This window comes from Cygnus atratus, chromosome 17, assembly GCF_013377495.2.
Source record: "Cygnus atratus isolate AKBS03 ecotype Queensland, Australia chromosome 17, CAtr_DNAZoo_HiC_assembly, whole genome shotgun sequence".
Classification (NCBI taxonomy): Eukaryota; Metazoa; Chordata; class Aves; order Anseriformes; family Anatidae; genus Cygnus; species Cygnus atratus.
Genome location: NC_066378.1, coordinates 14,192,057 through 14,201,967, shown reverse-complemented (window position 1 = coordinate 14,201,967; position 9,911 = coordinate 14,192,057). Strand labels below are relative to the sequence as shown.

The window sequence follows — 9,911 nt, the reverse complement described above, 5'->3', positions numbered from 1 at the left end:
AGAAATAACTAGTCATCGGGAGGAAAGGGCGCGGAACCAAGCCACCACGTCCGGCTTAACACCACGTCTGTGTGCAAACACCGACACCGTGTCGCTGAATCTGCCACACGGCCAAGTGCACTCCCCTGGGTGCAGAGCTTGGGAGCAGAGGGGATGGGGATGGGTGCGGTGGGGTCGGTCCCCACACCGCAGCCCCACAGGGGGATGCGCTCCCTCCAGCCCGCCTGCCTCTGATCAAAGGACAGGTTTCTCTCCCGGCGCTCTCGGTGCCGTGGGTTTCCAGCTGGAGGTGGGGACGCACAGGCAGCCTGACCCTCCCCTCCTCGGATCTGTCATCAGCCACGGAAAAATCCTTCCCTTCCCCAAGTTGCTCAGCCCGAGTCCTGCAGGGCTCGCCGGGGCGGCAGCATGGGGGAGCAGCCCTGTCCGGCACCTGCCAGCCCCCCCGGGCAGGACGGGGGTCCTGGGGCCAGCCCCGCGCCCCCCGTGCACCCCCGGGACAAGTGGAGCAAAAAAATGGATTTCCTCCTCTCGGTCGTTGGATTTGCCGTCGATCTGGGCAACGTGTGGCGGTTCCCTTACATCTGCTACCAGAACGGAGGGGGTAAGGATGCTGCTAGGGCTGCTTACATCTGCTTTTGGGGGAAAAGAAATCTGTCTGTCCTCTTTCGGATGCTGAAAACTCGCTGTTTCTTGTCTTTGTTGGTCTCTAGCTGCTCCTCTTTGGAGAGGGCAGCGCAGAGACCGACCCAACTTCTCCTCGCATCTGTCTCCTTTCTGCTCTGCGTCTTTTTCCCTTAAAAGCCCTCTTCCATTCACCCCTCTCCCGGTGTCATTCGTGCCCTTCCCGGTGGGATCAGCGGTGTCGGCTCCCTGCTGCGGGACGGCCGCAGGCACCGGGCACTTCGCAGCACCAGGGGCAGCGAGAGCAAAGCGACCTGGTCCAAACTGGTGAAGCTGTAAATTTGGGGTGGGAGGTTCATGCACTTGCTGATCCGATCGTGTGATCTGGTGCAAGCAACCCTTCCGGTGGCTGGCGTTTTAAAATAATCCTGCTGACATCCCCGGCCCGAGCTGTGCTGGACCCTGGGGTGAGCCCTGCGTTTGCAAGCACACAGCCCGGAAAGTTTAGGTGCAAAAGCTCCATGCAGGAAAAACATTGAGTAAGTGACAACTAAACAAATTGGTTTAAACAGACTGGAAATACGATAAGTCTGCTTTAAGCAGACTGGAATGACAATAATTTCCCCTTGCATAGAAATTATAAATGAGGAATGAAAATTTTGTGCTATTTGCCAAAGCACAGTGGATTTCGTTGCCAAAGTCTGCACTCGGGTAGCATCCTCTGGTGCCTGGGAAAACTAGGAGGAGATAATTAGTACCACACTCAAGGCTACAGCGTGGATGGCAGGCGCCCCCGTGGAAGCACAGTTATTTGGGATTTGCTCCTCTGGGGCTGGAGGCAAACTTCAGCCACTTGTCGATGATGTGGCTGGCGAGATGCCTTCCCTAAGCACGCAGCAAGGTGAGGATCAAGCAGCACGCCCAGAGGAGGCCGGCGCTCCTGGAGGTCGGGGCTCCAGCTGCGGAGGTACCACAGCCCCGTGTCCCCCCAGCATACGGAGAGAGCAGCCGTGGGGGTTCAATTAACTAATCCCGGCTGGGCTCTCCTGACGAGCTCAGCTCCAGCCCCTAAAAGTCCACTGGGTGCAGGCGCAGCCCCGGTATAGATGGCGTTGGTATGAATAATGCAGATCACAGCATTAATTACTCGTATCTCAGGGTGACAATGCATATTCAGCAGGATTTCTCCAAAACTCTTTGAGACCCGAGAGGTGCGTGGTGCCCCATCCCTTGCACCCTGCTGGCTCGTGCTGCCCGCAGCACCACGGGGCGACCTGAGCGTCCCCGCTCCCACCCACGAGCCGCTCTCTGTGGGGCGTCCCGAGGGGTTTGCAGAGCCTCCGAGAGGCACGTGTCCGAACCACACATCCAGGATCCCCCGTGACGTGTCCCCGCGCACACTCGCCGGCTGGCACGGGGCCGTGGTGGTCACCCCGCTCTGCTCCTCGCCCCACAGGCGCCTTCCTCATCCCCTACACGCTGATGGCTGTTTTCGGAGGGGTGCCGCTCTTCTACATGGAGCTGGCCCTGGGGCAGTTCCACAGGACAGGCGCCATCCCCATCTGGAAGCGCATCTGCCCCATCTTCAAAGGTGAGAGGTGGTCACGCAGAAAGTGTGGGGCCAGCCCGGGTCTGCCCTGGGCACAGGGAGCTGCTCGGCCAGCCCAGGCAGCGGGAGCCTGTCCCCTTCTCTCCCCAGGCATCGGCTTTGCCATCTGCATCATTGGCCTCTACGTCTCCTTCTACTACAACACCATCATCGCCTGGGCTCTCTATTACTTCTACTCGTCCTTCTCGGGCACCCTGCCCTGGGCGAGCTGCGACAACCCCTGGAACACCCCCAACTGCACCAACTACTTCGGAAGGAGCAACGTGACTTGGACCAACTTCTCCAGGTCCCCCGCCGAGGAGTTTTATACGTAAGTGCCCATGTGCAGATAATGGGTTTGAGCTGGGGCACATCCCCGTGGAGGCACTCGGCTCTGCTGCGTGGGGTCCTGGAGCAGGGTGCCCAGGACCAGGTGTGCAACCACCAGTGGCCATCGCGCGGGGATGCTCTTGGGGTGCTCACGACCCCTGCTCCGGGGCAGAGGGGGCTGTGGGGCTGCCAGCCCGCTGCCAGCGCGCCCACATGCAGAGCCAGCGGCGCCTGAGACCCTGCCTGGCCACAGGAGGAAGGTCCTGGAGATCCAGAAGTCCGGCGGTCTGTACGATGTGGGGGGGATCCGCTGGCAGCTGCTCCTCTGCCTCTTCCTCATCTTCACCATCGTCTACTTCAGCCTGTGGAAAGGGGTGAAAACCTCCGGCAAGGTGAGAGGGCTCCGCGCCGGCGCTGCCCAGCCCTGGGCTCCCTGGGGCCAGCAGCATCCCCTCCGTGGTGGGGCCACGCAGCAGGGATGGAGCACAGCGCGTGCCCGGCAGCTCAGCCGGCTGCCTAAATTCGGGGCATGGCCTTCGGGGCAGTGCCCGGTGCAAGCGGTGCGGGCGCTGGTGGGCTGACGGCCGCCTCCGCTGCAGGTGGTGTGGGTGACGGCCACGCTGCCCTACCTCGTCCTCCTCGTCCTGCTGGTCCGCGGGGCCACCCTGCCCGGCGCCTGGAGAGGGGTGCTCTTCTACCTGCGCCCGGACTGGGGCAAGCTCCTGAGCACGGCGGTGAGTGCGGGGGGACGCGATGCACACAGACACCCCCCCACCTCCTGCCCGCTGCTCTCACAGGGGTGAGGTGCCCTGGACAGGCTCTTGGAAATGTAAATCTCTGATTGAATCACCCATCTCATTGCCCCCGCCGTTTGTTCGTGCCCGTGTTCTCGCCCCGGCTCGACAATAGGCTTCCTGTGGGTAATTACCAGGCAGCGCTTGAAAAGTCTCATTAAAGATAATCAGGGCTGTGCTGTCGGCGCTGAAGCTGCCTGGACTGGGCACAGGAGCTTGGGGGCTCCCCTGGCTTCATCCCCCCTTGGGGGCTGGGGAACCACCGGTGCCATTGCCTCATCCTGCTGCTGCATGGGTCCCAGGGGAAACCTTGCTGCCTCCGACCTGGGCACCCCAAGGGACGGGGCAGGGGAAGGAGCCACGGGCACGAGAGAGGCTTGGCAGCATGGACACGTCCCTGCGCTGTGGGGTGGGTGTGCCGTGGGGCTGTGGGGCCCCTGCCTGGCCTCCAGCCCTCCTGTTGGTTCTCCTGCCAGGTCTGGGTCGATGCTGCTGCGCAGATTTTCTTCTCCTTGGGCCCAGGATTCGGTGTCCTTCTGGCTCTGGCCAGTTACAACCACTTCCACAACAACTGCTACCGGTGAGCACCCGCTGCGGGATGAGGCACGGGCGTGGGGCTCGCCAGCACGGCGCAGCAGAGCCCCGGGCCCCGCCGGAGCATTTCTGCCCGTTTCACCAACAGTTTGGGTGTGCGTGGCCGGGACACGGGCCCGGCGGCGCTGCAGGAGGGTCCTGCCACAGGACGTCTCCCTGCTTTCTGCCTTCCAGGGACGCGCTCGTCACCAGCATGGTGAACTGCCTCACCAGCTTCCTCTCAGGCTTCGTCATCTTCACCGTGCTGGGCTACATGGCCGAGATGAGGGACGTGGAGGTGGAGGACGTAGCCAGAGACAAAGGTTTGCCTCCTCCAGCTCCAGTGCCCTGTCCTGCTCTGCCCTACAGTGCCCAGGGCTCCATGTGCCCGCCGGGGCTGGGGGTCCCTGAGCACCTGGGGGGTGCTGGGGTACTGGGGCTGGGCGTGGAGGGCAGCGAGGTGCTTTGGAGCATCCCCCCCACGTCCGTTCCCACCGCTACCGGCACCCACGGCTGTGCCAGAGCAGCCGGGGGAAAGGCAAAGCAAACCCGCCTCCCCTCCTAGGTCCCAGCCTGCTTTTCATCACCTACCCCGAAGCCATCGCCAACATGGTGGGCTCCACCTTCTTCGCCATCATCTTCTTCCTGATGATGATAACGCTGGGGCTGGACAGCACGGTAGGCGCCTCCACGATGCGCGGCAGCACCAGGGGGGACAGGGGGAGCAGATTTGCTGTGTCTCGTTCCCCCGCCTCACCCCAGCGTTTCCTGGGCAGTTTGGGGGCCTGGAGGCAGTGATCACGGCCGTGATGGACGAGTACCCCCAGGTCCTGGCCAAGCGCAGGGAGCTCTTTGTCCTCGGCCTCATCACAGTCTGCTTCCTGGGCTCCCTGAGCACCCTCACCTACGTGAGTACGGCTCGGGGCAGGCTGGGGGCCGTTTGTTTTTTGCTCAGCCAGATTTGTCCCTGTAACCGAGCGCGGGGACGTGCCCACCGCTGCCCATTTCAGGCGAGCCGCCACCCCCGGTGTTGCTGCAGGGCGGCGCCTACGTGGTGAAGCTGCTGGAGGAGTTCGGCGCGGGCTGCTCGATCCTGGCGGTGGTGCTGCTGGAAACGATAGCCGTGTCCTGGTTTTATGGTGAGAGCCTGCCTCTGCTACAAAGCACCTGGAAACCCGCAGGCACCGCACGGGTGCTTCACCTTACACACGCGAGTGGATGCCAGGGGGCTTGGGGGCAGGCGTGCGGCTCCTGGCGAGGCTGTGATGGGGCTGAGCACCGTGCCGGGCTCTGGGCCCCCTCGCTGCAGCCGCCTCACGCAGAGATGGCTCCGTCCTCCGGCAGGCATCCAGAGGTTCTCCCACGACGTGAAAGCCATGCTGGGCTTCGCCCCGGGGCTGTTCTGGAAGGTGTGCTGGGCCGCCATCAGCCCGGCCTTGCTGGCGGTGAGTACCCGCGGCCTGAGCGCGATGCTGAGCTGCCACCTCCCCTCGGGTGCCCAGCGAGGGAGATGCTCTCCCCGAGCTGCTGCTCCAGCCATGGCACCACGGGTGAGACATCAGGCTGCCCGCAGTGGGTTCAGCTAAAAAAAAATGAGCTAAAGGTACATTTTCCAGCCCCTTCTGCTGCTGTGCTCCTGGGCAAAGCTCGGAGCCAGCAGCTGGGGTGCTCACACGGGCACTAAATGCAGCCCCGTTTGAAAAAGGCAACCACTACCAGCCCGGTCCGCAGCGTCCCACCTGGGCACGGCCACGCTGACAGCACCGCAGCACCCGGCTGGATCGGTCCCCTTTGAAATGCCAGCCCCCGCGCTTCAAAGGCTGCCGCCAGCGAGGCACAGAGGGGTCTGATCTCGCCAGATCTGCAGGAGGAGAGGCTTTGCAGGGATTAATTATGGCTCTAAGTGCTTTGCCTAGGTTATTAAGAGAAAACTATTGCAGTCGGAGCAGACAGCAAATGGCTCCATTTCAGCATGGGGACGCGCAGCCCCTGATGGGTGCTGTCCCAGCAGGGTTTGTTGGACGGAGGGCGCTCAGCCCCAGTGCTTGTGCTGGGGTTGGGGAGCTGCCAGGGCTGCTTGGGTGCTGTGGGACGTCCAGCCCTGCTCCAGCCCTGCTCCAGCCCCAGGCATCGCTCCCAAACGGGCTCTCTTCGGCTGTTGCAGTTCATCGTCGTCAGCTCCCTGCTGGAGCAGCCTCCCCTGGTGCTCTTCGGCTACCAGTACCCGGTGTGGAGCACCTCGGTGGGGCACCTCGTAGGGGCATCCTCCTTCGTCTGCATCCCCGTCTACATGGTGTACAAGCTGGTCTGGACGCCGGGGTCTCTCAAGCAGGTCAGAGCTACATCAGCGTGGCCCTGGAGCCAAGACACTGTCCCCAGGTGTCATCCCTCCACCCATTTGTGGGACACCCCAGCCTGGGGCCATGGGGGCAGGTGGGGGGCACAAATGGAGAGCACCAGCTCCCGCTGAGCAGGGCAGGAGGTCCTGCTGCGGGAAGGAAACCTGTTCCCTTTTCTCTCTGCCCTCTTCCACCCTGCAGCGCCTCGCCATCTGCGTTCGGCCGGAGAAGACAGCACGAGACGCCCAGGCCAAGGCGGTGCGCATGTCACCGGTCCCGTAGCCCGGCGGCACAACCAGGGGGCGCAGAGGCTGCTCTTCGGCTTCAGTTCCATGCAACAAAGCGATCGGGCAGACAGAAGAGAAGCTGCCATCGCCGTCCTCACAGCAAACCGGCCCCGTGCCTGTCCTTGCTGTGTCACCTGCGAGCATCGTGGTGCCAGGGAGCCTCCGGAGCCAGCGCGGCGTGGCGGGCGCTCCGCTGCTGCCCGATGTGTCTGTCCCCTTCCAAAGAGAAAAGAAAGCCCCGGCTGTGAGCGAGGCTGAGTGGTTTTGGGGTCTGTGGGGTCCATTCCTTCCCCAACCTCCATTTTGGAGGTGAACCACGGCTCCCTGTAGCACATCGCTGGTCATGGCTGACCACGCACCCGCTCCTGGTCAGACCCCTCGGTCAGACCCCTTGCTTGGACCCCTTGGTCAGACCCCTCGCTGGGACCCCTGGCTCCCTGCAGCACCCCAAGGACCCCACCACACGTCGTGGTTTAACAGGAGCGGTACCGGTGGTGCCGCCTGGCTCTGCCCTGGCCACCAGCCCCTGGGTCTTGGCCCCCACTGCTCTGGGCTCCCTTTGGAGGCTTCTGGGGCCCGTGTCCGGCCCGGGCAGGGAGAAGGCGCCCCCAGGGACTGCGACCCCCGGCGGCGTGCAGCCAAGAGATGGGGGCACAAGGGTGGGGGGGGGGGGGCACAGGGGGCTGGGGACAAACGGGGCTGGGGGAGCACGGGACCGGGGGGCACAGGACCAGAGCACACGGGGCTGGGCCGCATGGGGCTGGGGACAAACGGGGGAACGGGACCTGGGGGGCACAGAACTGGGAGGGGGGCACAGGACCGGGGGGGGGGGGTCACGGGGCTGGGGCACGGCCCTACCCCGCCCCGCTCCGGTCCCCCCCCGGCAGGAAGAGGCGGAGCCGGGCCGGGCCCGGCGGGCGCACAAAGGCGGGGCCGTTCCGGGCCGTTCCGTTCCGTTCCGTTCCGTTCGGGTCCGTGCCGAGCCGGGCCGGGCCGTGCCGGGCCGGGCCGTGCCGGGCCGGGCGGGGGTCTCAGGATGCCGCTGTCGGCGCTGCGGGGCTGGGCGCTGGCCGTGCTGGCGGCCCTGGCCCCGGCGGAGCGCAGCCGGCCGTACGCCGTGCTGCAGAAGCAGAACCTGGGTAAGGAGCGGGCGGGAGGGTGGCGAAGACAGAACCGAATTAAAGGGCGGAGAGGAAATAAGGCGATAAAGGGGAAAATCGGAGCGAGCGGGGCGGGGGGCTCGGAGCGTAACCTGTCGCCTCCCTCGCAGTGCTGCTGGGCAGCATCCTCAGCGCGCTGCTGCTCACCATCGTCCTCGTGGCCGTCTGCGTCTACAAGCCCGTCCGCAGGCGGTAGCGGCCCCGGCGTCGTGTGCGCGGCCCCACCTGGCTCCGGGATTCACGCCCTTGGCTTCGGCACAACCAGTGGAACCGGTGGTGGAGCGCCCGCGTCTCCAGATGGTGTCCGGCGAGGGATGGGAGCCCCGTGCCCGCTGCGATCGCTGCCCAGGAGGGCACCGCTTGGCATCGCCGCCCGGCCATCAGCTCACACTGCATCAGGTTTTTTTTGTCTGGTGTGAACTCGGCTCCTTGCTCGAAGGCCGCACTGGAAGCGCCTCGGTGCTGCCTTCCAGAAGGCTCGAGGACCAAAGCCCAGCGAGCGCCGGTGGCTGCGTGGGTCAGGAGCGAGCTCACCTCTGGGCAGCAGCACTGAGACACGAGCAGAGGCTGGCCTGGATGATCGCACCAGGCCTGTCCTAGCCACCGGCAGCTCTGCAGCAGCCTGGGTGAACCCGTGGCTCCCCAGCCCTCGCCCCCCGTGGGAGATGCACTCCTGGGTGGGTGTTGGCTGGCGGTCGGGGAACCCCCGGTGTCCGCAGCAAGCGGAGCCGGAGCACGAGGCTGCTGGGCTCCAGCTCTCTGGAAGCGCTTCGTGCTTAGGCTGCACAGATCCGTTCTATGCATTTCTGGCAACAAATTCAAGTGTTTACACTGAAATCACACTTGCATATGGATGCTGCTATTTTGTTTTGCACTGCTGTGAGTAGTAACTGGATTTTGCTTATGAAGTATTACTTTGATATTTAACATAGGGGGTTTGGGCTAGTAATTTATTTCAGTATTTTAAAACTTTACTTCCAGAGCAAATGTGTTGACCAACTCTCTAAAACCTTGTGCTGCATCTGATGTTTTCTGCTGTTAGTCTCAAAGGACACTGGCTCCTCTTGGAAGCGGGGATTTTCTTTACTGCTGCTGTTACGTTACTAAATGAGGCCAGCCTAGGACAGATCTCGTTTCTAATCCAAGTGAAACACGAGTGAGGGAGCAAGCTAACTGTAATATTTCTTTCTGATCTTTTGCTTTCATGGTTGCAGAATCCTATATCACTGTTGTTTTTCCCCTCAGTCCTTCAGTTGTTGTAGAGCTTTGTCTATAGTCATGTGCTGTTCACGGGTGGAGGAGAATGGTGTAGCTCGTAGCTACAGCTCCGCGTTCCCTAGAGCAGTGTTCCTGTTTGCATTCATTCTTCGCTCCCTGCTATGTCTCTCTGTACAAATAAAAAGCTAAGTAAACAATCCAGGACTCCTTTATTTATTCACAGATGTCCTGCTTGTTATTAACTCTGCTGTAGCTGGATGAAAGGCTGAGGCAATCCCCCTTCCTACCATCTGCTGAACTTGCAGTTAATAGAGGGGTAAGAACTGTAAGGGAACAGCAGTGTGATTCTAGGAGCTGTGTGAAGCCCCTGTCTTGTGGATGCTCGGTGGTGAGGAACTGATAAAGTGAATTGAAAGTGAAAGCTAGTCCTGCAGCCGTAGTGCAGCTAACTGAACCTTACCTGTTAGCAGCATCTACTGCAGCTACAAAGATATTATCTAGAATCAAAACCCAGCCAAAGCTGTTAGAAGGATCGCCAAATTAAGCGCATCATGAATTAGTGTAAAATAACCTCGCTACTTGAAACGACAGTCCAAAAGCACAAAAATGTTTTACTTCCAGACAAACAGCACAGACACCGTGGAAAGTATCAGTTTAAAGACCTTTAAATGATGGTATGTAAAAGCTCGTTATAGGTTCAGAACAAAACTACAGCTATTTGTAACCAAGTTTCTGCTTTCCTAAAAAGTCTGAGTGTCCTTGGAAAAAGGAAGTTGGCAGAGGGGGTTGTTGTGTGGCAGTCTCAACATTATTATTAAATATGCTATGTAATCCTCTGCTGATCTTTTCCTGTCTCTAGTTCCTGTATGTACTTTTTTGTGAGTAGTAATTGTGAACCACACTGCCTTTCATTTACTTAAAGTATTTTATTGATCCCTGTTTTGAGAATAGGGAGACTCAAAGGCTGGCTGAAAACATCAGAAACATTCCAGGGACTG

General features: G+C 61.2%; 2 protein-coding genes across 2 annotated transcripts; both read left to right on the top strand.

The window, feature by feature from the left end:
- Positions 1 to 408: 408 nt before the first annotated feature.
- LOC118257576 (sodium-dependent serotonin transporter-like) lies at positions 409 to 6,530 on the top strand. Its single transcript, XM_035565704.1, has 13 exons — positions 409 to 604; positions 2,081 to 2,215; positions 2,324 to 2,543; positions 2,796 to 2,934; positions 3,142 to 3,276; positions 3,813 to 3,916; positions 4,105 to 4,232; positions 4,475 to 4,587; positions 4,686 to 4,817; positions 4,949 to 5,048; positions 5,254 to 5,354; positions 6,074 to 6,241; positions 6,450 to 6,530. Exons 1-13 carry the CDS (start codon positions 409 to 411, stop codon positions 6,528 to 6,530), a joined length of 1,752 nt encoding a protein of 583 aa, XP_035421597.1.
- An 895-nt stretch (positions 6,531 to 7,425) lies between these two features.
- Positions 7,426 to 9,110, top strand: C17H12orf76 (chromosome 17 C12orf76 homolog). The gene is made up of 2 exons (XM_050714295.1): positions 7,426 to 7,674; positions 7,806 to 9,110. Exons 1-2 carry the CDS (start codon positions 7,572 to 7,574, stop codon positions 7,889 to 7,891), a joined length of 189 nt encoding a protein of 62 aa, XP_050570252.1. The 5' UTR covers positions 7,426 to 7,571; the 3' UTR covers positions 7,892 to 9,110.
- Positions 9,111 to 9,911: the final 801 nt, after the last annotated feature.

Coding starts and splice junctions, on each gene's coding strand:
- LOC118257576 (XM_035565704.1), top strand. CDS start 409: ATGGGGGAGCAGCCCTGTCCGGCACCTGCCAGCCCCCCCGGGCAGGAC. Junction 4,233..4,474: donor GGACGTAGCCAGAGACAAAG/GTTTGCCTCCTC, acceptor CTCCCCTCCTAG/GTCCCAGCCTGCTTTTCATC. Junction 5,355..6,073: donor TCAGCCCGGCCTTGCTGGCG/GTGAGTACCCGC, acceptor CGGCTGTTGCAG/TTCATCGTCGTCAGCTCCCT.
- C17H12orf76 (XM_050714295.1), top strand. CDS start 7,572: ATGCCGCTGTCGGCGCTGCGGGGCTGGGCGCTGGCCGTGCTGGCGGCC. Junction 7,675..7,805: donor GCTGCAGAAGCAGAACCTGG/GTAAGGAGCGGG, acceptor CCTCCCTCGCAG/TGCTGCTGGGCAGCATCCTC.